Source organism: Myxocyprinus asiaticus, chromosome 2, assembly GCF_019703515.2.
Source record: "Myxocyprinus asiaticus isolate MX2 ecotype Aquarium Trade chromosome 2, UBuf_Myxa_2, whole genome shotgun sequence".
Classification (NCBI taxonomy): Eukaryota; Metazoa; Chordata; class Actinopteri; order Cypriniformes; family Catostomidae; genus Myxocyprinus; species Myxocyprinus asiaticus.
The window spans coordinates 49,924,492-49,941,537 of NC_059345.1; the positions used below are offsets into that span (position 1 = coordinate 49,924,492).

At 37.9% G+C, this 17,046-nt stretch overlaps 1 protein-coding gene across 3 annotated transcripts in view; it reads left to right on the plus strand.

Moving 5' to 3' along the window:
* LOC127451449 (potassium voltage-gated channel subfamily KQT member 1-like) overlaps window positions 1–17,046 on the plus strand; it is a 56,623-nt gene that overhangs the window by 37,011 nt on the left and 2,566 nt on the right. For all 3 annotated transcript variants that reach the window (XM_051716174.1, XM_051716181.1, XM_051716190.1), the window contains 4 exons: window positions 8,612–8,687; window positions 11,101–11,195; window positions 11,422–11,468; window positions 11,671–11,732. In XM_051716174.1, coding sequence (XP_051572134.1) covers window positions 8,612–8,687; window positions 11,101–11,195; window positions 11,422–11,468; window positions 11,671–11,732 — 280 coding nt within the window. The remainder of the gene's footprint in view (window positions 1–8,611; window positions 8,688–11,100; window positions 11,196–11,421; window positions 11,469–11,670; window positions 11,733–17,046) is intronic.

Below are 17,046 nucleotides of genomic sequence, written 5' to 3' on the forward strand. Positions count from 1 at the left end.
ACTGGCAGATTAAATTCTTTTAAAGGGATATTACACTTAAAAATGAAATGTTTGTCATTATTTACTTCTCGTTGCAAACCCGTAGGACTTTTTTTCTGTGGAACACAAAGATAGATATTAGGAATAAAATGTAAGGGAATGAAAGCCTCAGTCCCCATTCACTTTCATTGTATGCAAAAGAGCAGCATCAACATTCTTCAAAATATATCCTCTTGTGTTCCTTGGAAGAAAAAAGTCATAATGCGTTCGAAAGTATATGAAAGTGAGTAAATGATGACAGAATTAGCAGTTTTGGGTGAACTATCCATTTAATGGCACATAGATATTTCTGATTGTACCAGACACAGTATACAAGATAGTTAACCCAAAAACTAAAATTCTCTCATCATTTAACCTCTTTTTGATGATGAGTATGAGTTTCTTTCTTCAGCTGAACACATAAGGTCCATACAATGCAACTGAATAGTGACCAGATCTTTGAAGCTCCAAAAGCACATAAAGGCAGCATAAAAGTAATGCACACAACTCCAGTGGTTAAATATTTATCTTCAGAAGCAATATTATAGGTGTGGGTGAGAAACAGATCAATATTTAAGTCCTTTTTTACTATAAATTCTCCTCCTTGCCCAGTAGGTGGCGATATGCACAAAGAATGTGAAAAGGACTTAAATATTGATGTTTCTTACCCACACCTATCATATCGCTTTAACCACTGGAGCCTTATGAGGAACTTTTACGCTGCCTTAATATGCTTTTTGGACCTTCAAATTTTTGGTACCAGTTCACTTGCATTGTGAGGACCTAAAGAGCTGAAATATTCTTCTAAAAATCTTTATTTGTGTTCAGCAGAAGAAAGAAAGTCATACACATCTGGGATGGCATGAGGGTGAGTAAATGATTAGATAATTTTTATTTTGGTTTGAATATGCCTTTAATTCAGTCAAAAATGTCTCACTCAGTCCTTATCTCTCTTAAGCTTCTCCTCTTAATTTCTGCCAATCTCCCCCCAGCATCTCATCAGTTTAGCTCTAATCAATACAAAAGATGCTGCACATGTTGCTTTTGTATCAGTCCCCATGGGTGCAAGTCTAAGATCAGGTGATCTCTCCTCAATCCTCCACTAATGAGAATTGGTAGATGAGAATTGGTAGATGAGAGATGCACAGAATGGTGGATGTCATTGTTCTGCATTGCATGTGGAGGCCAATCTGAGATCACCTCCTCCGACCAATGTTGTTGAACACACCCTGTTAGTTAGGGTTAGAGTTAATTAGAGGAGGGGAGGTAGACGCTTTGGCCTGAAGTGTTGATGGTACTAATGACACGCCTGTCCCACAATGCACTTCTTTGATCTTTATTTGGTGTAGTCATTGTCACAAGAACAACATCAGTCGCTATTTAGATGACCAAGCATGCAAACTCAGTTCTTTAGGCAATTTATATAATCTATAAAACATAGAAGGGCAGCTTTTGATTGGATCATCTCTTGCCATTAAAACATGCGCAAATAGATTGATTTTGGTTCACAGGGCACAATAAATTCTACAGTTCATGCAGTTTCTGTTCAGATTTTATTTGTGGTCTGTACATTAACGTGTAGAACAAACACCTTAACAAAAGGCAACACTCTTTAATCAGTTTCTCACCGGAAGTGTTGATTCTCATAGGTGAATTATTTTGACAGTTTTTAAAGATGAAAATGTCAGTACATTATGATACACAATGCAGTTTGTAGAAAAGCTGGTTGAGTTATTGGTGGCCCTTCAGTGGATATGCAATTGCTTCCACATCTGGCTCCCATTGTTTAGCAGACAGACTTCACAAAAAATAAGATTTGGAACGGAAGAGAGTGTTGCAGTTGGCAGAAAGAAGGCCTTATACTATCTCCTTTTCTTTTACTCTCTCTCTCTCTCTCTCTCTCTCTCTCTCGCTCTCTGTGTCTGTTTGTCTCCCTCTCTCTCTCTCTCTCTCTCTCTCTCTCTCTCTCTCTCTGTCCCAGTGGGAGCCTTTCTCCTTTTTGCGCAAGTCTCCACCAGTGTTCACCATTAGCCAGGCTTTGTGCCAGCACTAGAGGCAGATGGTGACCCTGCTGAGGTCATGAGACCAGCGTTGCTATGCTGGTAACCATGACTGGAGAGAGGAAGTGGCGCTGCCTCAGGGACAGATGGGGTGGTTCCCATGTTGTATCTCTTGTGTCCTGTCTCTCTCGCTGTGACTGTCTGTTTTCCATGCTCCATTGGAATGACAAACAGCCAAGGAGGTATGATTCCTGAACTCTGTGTAGACTGCTGGATGATTCCAGCTTGAAATGATCAATTTATATTCTGAGGTTTGCATTGACATTCTGCCATTAAATCTGCCGTTAAAGCTGTGTCATAGGTTTTGTGTGAACACTGGTGGAGACATGTTTAAAATCTTTAAAAATCTGCCTTCATAACATAGCTGACCATTGCCTGCAAGAGAAAACACATATTTGGACAACTAGACTTTTAACTCTAAATCTTATCGTTACTGAGATGATTGTGTCAACCATTGTGACAACCTTCACCTGTGACAACTAGCACCGGTCTCAGTATATGCAGTATATACGGTATATATATATATATATATATATATATATATATATATATATATATATATATATATATATATACTGGCAGCCAAAAGTTTGGAATAATGTACAGATTTTGCTGTTTCGGAAGGAAATTGGTAATTTAATTCACCAAAGTGGCATTCAACTTATCACAAAGTATAGTCAGGACATTACTGATGTAAAAAACAGCACCATCACTATTTGAAAAATGACATTTTTTATCAAATCTAGACAGGCCCCATTTCCAGCAGCCATCACTCCAACACCTTATCCTTGAGCAATTATGATAAATTGCTAATTTGGTACTAGAAAATCACTTGCCATTATATCAAACACAGTTGAAAGCTATTTGGTTCATTAAATGAATCTTAACATTGACTTTGTGTTTGTTTTTGAGTTGCCACAGTATGCAATAGATTGGCATGTCTTAGCTTTTTCTAGAAACTCATCAGTCAATAATTGTTTTGAGGAATGAAGATTATTCAGTGCTTGATATTGCCAAAAAAATTAAGATTTCATACAAAGGTGTACACAACAGTCTTCAAAGACAAAGGAAAACTGGCTCTAACAAGGACAGAAAGAGATGTGGAAGGCCAGATGTACAACTTAACAAGAGGATAATTACATCAGAGTCTCTAGTTTGAGAAATAGACGCCTCACATGTCCTCAGCTGACAGCTTCATTGAATTCTACCCGCTCAACACCAGTTTCATGTACAACAGTAAAGAGAAGACTCAGGGGTGCAGGCCTTATGGGAAGAATTGCAAAGAAAAAGCCACTTTTGAAACAGAAAAACAAAAAGAAACGGTTAGAGTGGGCAAAGAAACACAGACATTGGACAACAGATAATTGGAAATGAGTGTTATGGATCTTAACCCCATTGAGCTTTTGTGGGATCAGCTAGACTGTAAGGTGCGTGAGAAATGCCCGACAAGACAGCCACATCTATGGCAAGTGCTACAGGAAGTGTGGGGTGAAATGTCACCTGAGTATCTGGACAAACTGACTGCCAGAATGCCAAGGAGTTTAGTAGTTTAAGAGTTTAAGAAGTTCTGAACATTTTTTCTATCAGATTGTAATAGTAATTTTTCACGTTATTAATGTCCTGAATATACATTGTGATCAGTTGAATGCCACTTTGGTGAATAAAAGTTCCAATTTCTTTCCATAAGAGCAAAATCTGTACATTATTCCAAACTTTTGGCCACCATTGTGTGTATGTATGATATATATATATATATATATATATATATATATATATATATATATATATATATATATATATATATATACACTATATTGCCAAAAGTATTCGCTCACCCATCCAAATAAATGAATTCAGGTGTTCCAATCACTTCCATGGCCACAGGTGTATAAAATGAAGCACCTAGGCATGCAGACTGCTTCTACAAACATTTGTGAAAGAATGGGCCGCTCTCAGGAGCTCAGTGAATTCCAGCGTGGTACTGTGATAGGATGCCACCTGTGCAACAAGCCCAGTCGTGAAATTTCCTCGCTACTAAATATTCCAGAGTCAACTGTCAGTGGTATTATAACAAAATGGAAGCGATTGGGAATGACAGCAACTCAGCCACGAAGTGGTAGGCCACGTAAAATGACAGAGCGGGGTCAGCGGATGCTGAGGCGCATAGTGTGCAGAGGTCGCCAACTTTCTGCAGAGTCAATCGCTACAGACCTCCAAAGCTCATGTGGCCTTCAGATTAGCTCAAGAACAGTGCGTAGAGAGCTTCATGGAATGGGTTTCCATGGCTGAGCAGCTGCATCCAAGCCATACATCACCAAGTGCAATGCAAAGCGTCGGATGCAGTGGTGTAAAGCACGCCGCCACTGGACTCTAGAGCAGTGGAGACGCGTTCTCTGGAGTGACGAATCACACTTCTCCATCTGGCAACCTGATGGACGAGTCTGGGTTTGGCGGTTGCCAGGAGAACGGTACTTGTCTGACTGCATTGTGCCAATTGTGAAATTTGGTGGAGTGGGGATTATGGTGTGGGGTTGTTTTTCAGGAGCTGGGCTTGGCCCCTTAGTTCCAGTGAAAGGAACTCTGAATGCTTCAGCATACCAAGAGATTTTGGACAATTCCATGCTCCCAACTTTATGGGAACCGTTTGGGGATGGCCCCTTCCTGTTCCAACATGACTGTGCACCAGTGCACAAAGCAAGGTCCATAAAGACATGGATGAGCGAGTTTGGTGTGGAAGAACTTGACTGGCCTGCACAGAGTCCTGACCTCAACCCGATAGAGCACCTTTGGGATGAATTAGAGCGAAGACTACGAGCCAGGCCTTCTCGTCCAACATCAGTGTCTGACCTCACAAATGCGCTTCTGGAAGAATGGTCAAAAATTCCCATAAACACACTCCTAAACCTTGTGGTCCTAAGCCTTCCCAGAAGAGTTGAAGCTGTTATAGCTGCAAAGGGTGGGCCGACGTCATATTAAACCCTATGGATTAAGAATGGGATGTCACTTAAGTTCATATGCGTCTAAAGGCAGATAAGCAAATACTTTTGGCAATATAGTGTATATATATATATATATATTAGTGCTGTCAGTTGATTAAAAATTTTAATTGCATAATTTTTTGTAGTTAATCACGATTAATCGCAGATTTTGAAAGTGCTAAAATCTGACACTATATATACTTATTTTCTTGTCAACATTCATTTATTTACATTTTAGGAAAGAAAACAAAACAATATGTAACAATATAATGCTTTATTAAAATTTTCTAAACAAAGCCTTCCACAATATAAAGATAGAAATGCACTAAAATAGCACCAATTCAAATAACATTAAACATTTCCCAAAGTCTTAGTGGGAGTTGACAAATTAAACGAACTAGCCCCCAAATAGGTTGCATATTCATTGCAATGGCCATTAAATACCTTACAATCTCATCCTCCACAATAGTAATCTGCCGGTAGACTGTGGTTATCCACTTTGTTAGAGCAATCGTGAAGCCGCATTCATGATTCGCATCAGAGCGTCAATGCCAGCGTTGAGCGCCGCTTTGAACTCCACATGAAAAGCACTTGCAGACAAAAAGCCTCATTCTGCATTTTAGTGATAGTTAAGACTTGATGTGCTTCTGCGGTAATTAAAATAAGCCTTACATAGGTTGGAAAATACTTGATTTCTATCACAAGTCCCATCTGGACTTGTTTTGTACATCAAATAGAGCTAAGAGCTCATTTCTCCATCATTTTATCACTGACAGGGAAGTACTGTCAGAGATTCTTTTATTTACTGAGATAACAACCTCCATGGCTCTATCATAGAAGAGAGCGTAACAGTCAACTAGTGTGTTACAACAGTACCGCCCATAGAATGTCTGTGGGACTGCCACGTTATATTGTTTTATGCTAAGCTTGCAGGCTCCTCTTGGTAGAAGGGCTCTGGTGCCGTGTTGTTTATGTTTGTGGCATGTGAGTCAGTGTAATGACTCCGGGCGGACACATTACAAAGGTTTCGCCCTTCACACCAGTGTTTATGCTGTATTAACGGCAAATGCGTTAATTATGATTAAGAAAAATTTAATTAGTTCTGACAGCCCTAATATTTATAAACACTCACTTAGTACTTTATTTGGAAGAGTATGGTCCTAATAAAGTGCAATACATGGTCTTCTGCTGTTGTATCCCATCAGCCTCAAGGTTCATTCTGAGATGTTATTCTCCTCACTACAATTGTACAGAGTTGTTACCTGAGTTACAGTAGTCTTTCTGTCAGCTTGAACCAGTCTGGCCATTCTCCGTTGACCTCTCTCATCAACAAGGCTTTTCCATCCATATATCTGGCACTGACTGGATATTTTTTGTTTTTGGCACCATTCTGAGTAAACTCTAGCGACTATTGTGTGTGAAAATCCTAGGAGATCAGCAGTTACAGAAAAACTCAAACCAGTGTAGATATATAGTATATTGAAGGCAAGACTGTGTAGTAAAGAAAAGCAGCCATCAAGTGTTCACCTTACACTGCAACTCCTTCAATACTGTTTAAAAAGCATCCCTGGTGGCTTCTCATGAACTTGGTTGGGAGAACAAAGTGCAAAGTGCAAAGCTGTTATTATATTTTGAATAGTCTAAAATACTGTATAAGATAGTTCACATAAGATAAATAGTTAACATTTTTGGTCACTGCATAATTCCCATTCTTCCATTAGTTATTTCATAGCTTTGATGACCTAAAATAGTGATAATAAAGAATGAGTGTGTCTTTAATCATCCTATCGACACAAACATAGCTTCAGTTGGAGTTTTTGCATTACCTTCTTTTCTCCTATTTCAATGCAAATTAATAGACATCTGCATTGCTGAGAGTATGATAATGCTGAAAGGTAAGAAGGCCTGCACTTTAACCACTGGCAAATAACCCAGAGGGATTTTGGTTGAAGTCTTGAGTAGGGCACCAAAGAGCAGTAAATTGGCAGTTGCCTGAAGCATGGCATATGCCTTATCTCTCATTTCCCTGTAGCCCCCAGCCAGGGAGAAACCAGAAACTGTCAGCCAGCCATGTCCATTAAGTCAATGAGGCTTGATAGCCTGCAGCCAGTCTACAGCTAATGCATTTAAAGGAACTTGTGTGAGTGCACTCAGTCCTTTGTCAGAGTGACGTGCAACAGACACGGGCCTTAGCATGCTAACATGATACAGGCACGTATCACATATGCACGTATCACATATAGACTGCCACGCAGTAGTCTGCATGCAAGGGAAAGTGCACCAATTATAATTTATCCCCTAGATAACCTTGAGTCTCCAGAGAGGCAACCCTCTTCCCCCACCCAAATCTCATTTCAGTGTTTTTTTTTTTTTTTTTAACCTTTGAAAAGCAGAGAGCCTAGTATTTTCTCTCAGACACTATGTCCTGGTCATGACCCTCATGCTCAGTGGCCACTTGCAGAAGTCCTGTCCACATGACCAGCATCTGGAGTGTCTTTGAGCTTCACCTGAGGGCCTGCTAGAGACTGATAGGATTGTTTTGCAAATGATATTGAAAATGTGAAAGGTCATGGTATTGATTGTGGTAAATTAGGGATGTCTTATGAAAGCATGATGTCACTGCTGTGATCCTATAAAAAACAAATATGTTATAAGATTAGTTATCATTTCCTTAATATGTACTTTCACAGTTATATTGTGATGCAGTATTGTAATTTTAAAATGTGGTTTACTTAATATAAAATCTAAATCAGTGTTGAGTGTAATCTAATTACAAAGTAATTAATTACTGTAATTGAATTACTCTTTAATACAAAAAGTAGTGTAACACATTACATTTTAAATTATTGTAATCAGGTCACAGTTACTGACTTTCAATTAAGTTAATTACTTTTAAGAACATTACTGGGTTTGTAGATATTTCTAAAATATTTGTATTTATGTAGAATACATGTAAAACATGTTTGTGTTTCTGTGACAGTCGAAAGGTGTGCGGCCCCTAATTATTCATTGTAAGGGAGATACCCATGGTCCTGAGGGTGTGACTTGTGTGCTAAAATAAACCAGGAGGAAATATAGACATTATTTTGAATTCATTGGGCCTCATTCATGAAACACAAGCAGAACAAATTTTTGTGTAAATCGTTCGTAAAACCGTTCTGACATAAATTGTCAGATTCGTGAAAGTTTTCATATTTTCAAAATGATGTGAATCTGGCGGAAATTTTTTGGGAAGGTCCTTTTTATGCGCAAATTACTCTGAATTTACTAAAATATTTACAAATGTTTCCTGAATGAGGCCCATTGAGCGAAAAAAAACTATTTTTTTTTTTTTTGAAAATAACTTAATTAGTAATGTGATTATTTTTCAATTAAGTAATCTGTAAAGTCAATAATCTGATTGCAATTTCATAGAAGTAATCAGTAATTTGTAGTGGATTACTTTTTTAGTTACTAACCCAACAGATCTTGATTTAAATCAATAGTGGCTTAAAGTTTCTTTCTCTGTTTCTCTCTCATCTTGATAATAATCGCAACACACATATAAACACACAGGTTGCGTGATTCCCACAGAGCAGCCATTCGTGTGATCCAGAGAATGCACTACTTTGTGGCAAAAAAGAAATTCCAGGTAAGATTATTTTTTTATTTGCAAACAAAAACAAATTCTCAGCAAATCTGAAGTTTGTATGATGTTATGGTACTACTAAGAACATAAATGCTTTTTGGACAAATGTTTTACTTGATTGTGGTATGAGATTTACTTTCAGCCACAACATTAAAACCACCTGCCTAATATTGTGTAGGTCCCCCTCGTGCCGCCAAAACAGCACCAACTTGCATCTCAGAATAGCATTCTGAGATGATATTCTTCTCACCACAATTGTACAGAGCGGTTATCTGAGTAACCATAGACTTTGTCAGTTTGAACTGGTCTGGCCATTCTCTGTTGACTTCTCTCATCAACAAAGCATTTCCATCCACAGAACTGCCGCTCACTGGATGTTTTTTGTTTTTAGAGTTAACTCTAGAGACTGTCGTGCGTGAAAGTCCCAGGAGATCAGCAGTTACAGAAATACTCAAACCAGCCCGTCTGGCACCAACAATCATCCATGCGATTATCTAATCAGCCAATTGTGTGGCAGAAGTGCAGTTCATAAAATCATTGTGATGCAGATACGGGTCAGGAGCTTCAGTTAATGTTTTCATCAACCATCAGAATGGGGAAAAAATGTGATCTCAGTGATTTGGACTGTGGCATGATTGTTTTTTGAGTCTAATCAGGGATTAACATGTTTTTTTATACATTTTGAGTGGAAGACGTTGAACAAGTTGAGAAGAGTAAGTTGGTTCTCAGTCACAGCAGATGCCCTTGCTGGATCCTCCAAAATACATGCTAATGTCAGAGGATTGCATTAATTGCTGTCCTACACACTTTCTTCTCCGTTTTTTGCGATTGTGCGTCACTTGATACTCGTTACTGCACTTTGTTTGTCTTTTCCCTTTACCCTCCCATCCTCTCTGCATCCTTTCATTTCACTTGCTTGCCTCAGTCCTCAATCTTCTTATTTTCTTCTTGTCCTTCTCCCCTCCTCTCACACACTCTTGTGACGTAGAACACACGCTTGGAGTGTTTGTCAGATGCTGCTGGCTAGATTTGCTGTGCCTGATGTTTACTCTCCTTTCAATGGCTCAAGTTTATCCTGAATTGGTTCATTTGTGCCAGAGATGTGTGAATGTTTGTATATTTTACTGACACTGATCAAACTGAGCTTAAGTTCTGTAGCAAAAGTTGAGCTTCACACATCTTCCACATGTTAGTTAGTAACTTCAAGTAAAGTCAAACAGCCAAGAGCGTCATCACCTGTTTGATCAGAGCGTACGCTTGGTGTCAGCAGATGTGAGTCATTTTCTTCAAAGGTGACAATCAAGAGAAAATCTTAGCCCTCTGGGCTCGTTGATCTAGGGCTGGTAATATCACAAGTTAAGAGAGTTCATCTTTGTGATGATCTGATTCTTTCCGACTTCATTGATCAAGGGGTTCACTCACATCTACCAACTGATTCATTATTTAAGGATTAATTCACCCAAAAAATTAAAATGATGTTATCATTTGCTGACCCTCATGTTGTTTAACCAGTATGATCTTCTGTGGAACACAAAAGGAGATGTTAGGCAGAATGTTAGCCTCAGACACCATTCACTCATGGCACCTTATTTCATACAGTGAAGTGAATGGCGACTGAGGCTAGCATTCTGCCTAAGGCCCTGTTTACACTTGGTGTTAAAATGCACTTTGGCCGATCTAATCACAAGTGGAGAAGTGAGATATATCACCATTTAAAATTGGTCATAATATGCATCTCTTTTGACCACTTGTGTTTGGATTTCGAGGGGAATGTCTCTGATTTCATGACAGCATACATCAATCATTATGTTCAGTGTATTTACTGCATGATAATAAAGCACAAAAAAAGTAAAAGAAGAAATATAATGCACTAAATATATGCTGCACAGTCGTTCTTATTTATACTTGCATTTAATTTATGCACAAACATGATGTTTAGAGCAGAATTCTCAGTTATTTTAGTACAGTGCCTGTATTAACTGAGCTTTAAATGTGTGTGCTTCACATCGGTGTCTCTGCACATTGATATCAGACACACCAAAGGAGTTCCGTGAAGTGTGCATGCACATTCGCTTTTTCAAATTTTCAGATCGGATGGTAATTCCCTTTTAAAGCCACAAAGTTTACCACCTCTGAGTGTGGTTGAAGTGGACAATTCTCAAAAAGCTTTGGACCCCATTTGTACCTGTTTTTAGCGTTGTCCCGTTTCAAATTGATTACCCAAAAAACATTTTAATTTAATACCAGGTGTACAGGGCTTATCGTCTGCTTTTGTGTTCCACAGAAGAAAAGAAAGTCATACAGGTTTGGAACAATATGAGGGTAAATTATAATTTCTGATATCCAAAGGTCTTTAATAAAACTGTTACTGATGAGTGTACATTACATTAGCTGGTTTGTGTATGTGTTTCTGCAGCAAGCACGTAAGCCTTACGATGTGAGAGATGTAATTGAGCAGTATTCTCAGGGTCACCTCAACCTCATGGTGCGTATCAAGGAGCTACAGAGAAGGTGAGATGAGAACTCAATTTAGGTCATGTGATAGCAAGTCATGAGGAAATTGTTTACCTTAGCATGACTGTGCATATATAAAATTTCATTGAAATAATAGCTGTTTAGATTACTATTTGATGACCTTTGGAGTTCTAGGTACATCCATCTCTTTAACTATTCCTCTCACATTCCATTTGCCATTTCTGTTCATGAACATTTCATGTGCTGCAATTGGCTCTGACAGGCTGGATCAGTCCTTAGGGAAGCCGTCTCTCTTCCAGACAAGTTCAGGTAAAGCTGGGTCATTCATTACACTCTCTGCTCGCTTATCCCTCCACCCCCACAGTGTTTTGCTATTGTGCAGCAAATCAAATTGGACCCTTTCTTTGCTTTTAATGTTGCTGTTTAGTGTTGTCTTGTAGTCTTAGTACACATTCATGGTTGTGGAGTATTTTATTATGTTTTAACTTGCCGATGTTCTTGTCTTCTGTAGAGCGCCTGAAAGACAAAGGCACGAACACTATTGGCTCCAGACTCAACAGGATGGAGGACAAGGTAAGCTCTTGAATATTTGTGCTACAGCCAGATTCGAGTTTGGCTAAATTTACTGAGAAGGAGATTTATGGCATTTTTGTGCTGGGGATAAAAAGTATAGGAATAACATGCCTTATCTTTAGAAACTTTTGAGGATTCATACAATATCACATACTCTTGAATTTCAGTAATCAATTTGGTCAAGATTGGTCATAACCAAGCCCTTCCAACAAGGTATTCATCGGTATAACGAGATCAAGCTCCAGCTCTTGAAATAACCACTAAATGCATGCAACAAAATTAGATTTACTGCAAAGACTCCATAGATAAAGATCTCTAAGCTTCATTCATCAAGACTTAACCTAGATGAAGAGTGAACCTCTCTTTTTCTCTGCCTTCACTTAAACATCACTTTTTGATGACTTTTTAAGCATTCTCTGTGAGTGATGTGTGCTGATAAGGGTGTTAAGGCTCTAAAAAGAACAGCATTCGGGCTTGTGTGTGTGCATGCTAAAGTAAGAGGTCTATTGGCCTCCCAGAAAGACGAGGATTAAGGAGCTCTACAAACACTCACTCTGCTCCTGTTCATTTGCCACTCCAGCCATAAATCCTTTTACAAACAGATCTCATCCTAGACATGAACTCGTAACAGCGCACACACTCTCTCTCTCTTTCTCCCTCTGCCTTTCTGTTTCTTGTAGATGTTTAACTAAATTGCAAATTGTCTCTTTTTATGGAAACCCTGTTGAAAATGTAAAAAAAAAAAAAAAAAAAAAATCTTTAATGAGAGTGTTTTGAGGCCATTTTAAGAGGAATGTTATCTTTTTTGCTGTTTAAAACAAAAAAAATGTGTGGATCAGATTACATTAAACTCATTTAGAAGGACTGGTTGTCAATACTGGTTGACACATACATATATAAATTGAACACCTCTGATTTGCCACTTCATTTAGTTGCACAATGAACATATCTGTGATTGGTTACATTTAGGGCTGTCGATTGAATGCGTTAATTCAACACGATTAATAATCTAAAAAAAAATAGTGCATAAAAAACTATATAATTACTCAATTAAAAACTGAACTAATCATGTCCTCGACTGTAATAAGGAATATTCCTACCATCAATTCAAGCAATTCAAACCTGTTTTCAGCAGGGGGCAGTAAGCAAAACTCAAGCTGTACATGCAACGCACAGCTGTGCTGAGAACAAACCACAATCAAGGTCCTGGTATACTTTGTTGTTCTGTGTTCCAGATCGGATCGTGCACGGCCGACCGGGTTGCCTTCCAAAGTATACTTTTCTGACCACGAGTGAATACGAACGCGTTCGACGCATGCACACTACTATGGTTTGTGATACTCTTTTAGTACTGTCAATGGCCGGCGCATGCGGCGACAATATGCACAGACAAGGACCGTGTCGGCGGGTCAAGAAAATCCGGGTGGGGCGCGGTCAAGCCGCGCGGCTGCGCTGATGACTAAATTTGCGTCACACATACTGTGCACGGAGTGATCAGCAACACGAACAACTGAAGTATACTTTGGCCTTCAGGCTTGCTTGACACTAGCGAAAGCACAAGATGAGATAGCGTCCTTGCATTCAAACACAGCTGGACGTCCAATTCCGAATGCAGGGATGTCTAAAAGTGTTTTTCTAAGTTTCAAACTACATTAAAGAGCCACGCTCTCACTACATGACTACCTGAATCACATTAAACAACAAGGTTTCTTGTCATCTGTCATCTTCTTGTCTTAGCAGCGCACATACTACAGATCCCAGACAAGGTGCACAAGTTACAATATCTTTTGCCAAGAGGCATCCCGGGCCAACAGTGAACAAAACGTTTTCTCACATAAATCACACAAGTTTTTCCCAAAATAAATGGTTATGATCAGCTCGCTGTCCAAATTTTTTGTGTACTGATTTTGTCTGAAAAACAAATGGAGAGATGAAAAAAGCAAATATGGCAGAAACAATGATTGGGAAGACATAGGCAGGATGTCTGTGTCTGTTTTGTAAAAAAAAGTTGGAGGTAAATAAAACAACACAATGTCAAGTAGAGTGCTCAGACCATATATTTAATAAAACACAATTATGATCAAATTGTGGCTTTTCATTCCTGTCCAAAGATGCATGATAAGATGTGATTGGCTGGAGCAGTTCGCCATTGTCACTGCATCACTCACACTACAAGATTATGTGGCGATAATATCAGATCACGTCGCTGAACTGTTATGTGGCTCAAATCATGTCACAAAATTGCTCATAATTAATGAGCATGGCCAACCATAGCAAGCACCGATTTAGCTGCAATCCTGGGGTTTTGTCACATTGTCCCCCATGGTGCAATAATGTAAATATATCTCATGTACATATGTAAATACACATATTTAATTCAATAACTGTACATACCCCTTGCACATATATTACAACTTGCACATGTACATACGCCATTCTGTTAAATGTCCTATTATTTGTATGTCTATTTATACTCTTACCTTGTTTTATATTGTGTCTCACTGTAATGTTCTGTGTGGACTTGTTTCTTCTATCACCAAAAAAAAGAAAATCCTTATGTACGTGAGAACACTTGGCAATAAAGCTAATTCTGATTCTGATTCTAATTAAATATAATTAAAGCTGCACTATGTAACTTTGTGCTATCTAGCAATATCTGTGGTTGAAATTTAAAATTCCAAGCAATTTGCGGAAGAAGACATTATGTCCCTTTCGACACTGCTCTTCTGGCAGATGAATCTCATGATTTGAGGTTACCTGGACATCGGCTTTGTGTAATAATGACTGAGAGATATTTAGAGCTAGAGTTATAACATGCTATTTTCATGTTGATATAAATATATTATACGATTAAACATTTAAAAATGAAATATTTCTTGCTTTAATGAAGATAAACAACACTCTTATTTACATATTTTGAATGAATGAATTGTACACTTTTCTGACACTACACTCTACACACTTTTACATAGAGAAAAGGGGACTCACCACCAGATGCAAGTATATTTTAATATGATTATTCAAGTGTTTTATATACTATTAATGTTTGTATTGTATTGTATTATCAATTTAAGAGGTGAAACTCGTGATACTGCTGATTCGAGTTCAATGTAAGACTTAATTATTTTTACATTATTAATCTTTTCAACGAAATCAATGAAGAAAACGTTTGATGAAAAAGGCGCATCATGAAGATTATTAAATATTTAATTAAATATTTGATATTTGATTTGATTAAAGTTTGGTATGTTACAGTTTGACAATTTTTGTCCATTTTGCACACCATCAAGTAAAATATATTATTTTCGTTGATTAAAATTTTATGTCATTTTTGTAAAACTGACTAAAACTAATGAATATGACATGATGAAATACTGCCTATTTTTAAGGACATTTTTGTCAAAAGAAAACTGTGACTAAAACAAAAAACTGAAAAAACACGGCAGTTGATAAAGCAAGTGAAACTGTAGGCCTAATAACACTGTAAACTAAAAACATAAAACGAGCAATAATGGGGATAAAACCTACTTTATTAAACATGAAAATAATATGTACAAGGAGTCAATTTCAGAAGTCATATGTATTAGTAAACATGCACAGTAACTTCCCCTGACAATGGATTGCGATCGGTAAACACGAGTAATGCTCGATTCAACACAACATACTGTATCCAATTCCAAGCATTATAGCAGGTAAACAACTTCGCCAAACGGATAACAGATAAACATCCATCCAGACTGCAGCGATGCTGTTCTGAACTGAGTTGAACAGTGTCCTCAGCTGGCACTTTTTCCTGTGTTTACGGACATAACGTCATGACGCAAAGAGGAACGACATAACCCAGCGATTTCGCACCAAATCCGACCCAACAGTTCAAAATAAAAATAAAAATGTTTATAGGCTTACCGAAATAAATCCGGGGTAAGGTAAGGACATTGTTTTGAACAATGATTGTTTATGTACTTAATCAGTAATGACAATTTGTTCATTTATAACCAAAAAAATCGTACATAGGGCAGCTTTAAATATAACTATTTATAATTAAAAATTGTAATCGATTGACAGCCCTAGTTACAATGCTCAGGCACCACAAAAAAAAAAAAAAAAAGTTTTATATTGAAAGATTTGATGCATCTGCACTAGATCTAAATGAAATACTGTAATTTGACACTTTTCACAATTAGTTATTTGCAACAGCTGTAATCTCGATTATTTTTACGATTAATTGTGCAGCCATAGTATGATACTATTTTACTGAAATAGTGAAAACGTAGAAGACTGTAGATTTCATTGATCTCATTTATTGTGCCAGGCATCTTTCTGTGGCGATAGTACTTGATGTACTGAGAAGCCACATTTCCCTGTGCAAAACCAGTGGGAAGCACAGTGTTTGACTTTTGTCTGTATGAAACTGTTTGAATCTACTTGCCATTTGTTGTAGATTCTGTGTTGACAGCATTCAGTTAGGACAGGATGCCCTGCCCCTTACAGTGTCATTCTTTTTCCCATAATTCTGTGGTAAACAGGAAGCAGGCAGTGTCTAGCATAAACAGGAACAAATAGCCTTAACTTTTTTTGCAAACACCCGCCTAAGCAACTCATCAGTGTACTGTTAGCACCGTATTCTGCTTCCATGCGTCCTTTTCTGATTTAGGACAGAAAAATGTATTTTTGATATTCCATTAAAATTTTTAAACTAAGTAACAAAAATCAAATACATTTATACAACATGTATATTCAGGCAAGAAAAAAATGAACATCATTTATGGCTCTTTATAGTTTTAGTTTTGATAGATAATCGTTCCATGATTTGTAAGGACAAAGCTGTAAATGTTACCTTTTCTAGGATTACAACAAGCTTTTACGTGATTTTTTAGGATGGATGTAACATGCTAGTTATGGATCATGTGTGCTTGGTCACATCTAATTGCTTTAAGTTTCCACGCAAGTTTTTTTTCCCCCTCTTTGTATAACAGTGTGCATATTTGCATGCCTCTCTACATGGGGAGTGACTATATGTTTACATGCTGAAATCTGTGTATTTGTGCATGTGTACATGTGTTTGTGTGTGACTGTGGTGGCACTATCATTGTGTAAACTGTGGTTCACCAAGGAGACACTCGTCTGGTTATTTCTAATGGGGTGTAGACAGCCCTGGCTCCACACATCACTTAGCTTAAACCCAGAGGAAAGAACCTCATGACATTTGCCTCCCCAACTGTAGAAGAATTGCAAGTATGCGTCTGATAATTTTCTTCCTCTCAAACAAGAATCCCTTAAATATTTAAAACAACAATCCCTGCATGACTTCTTC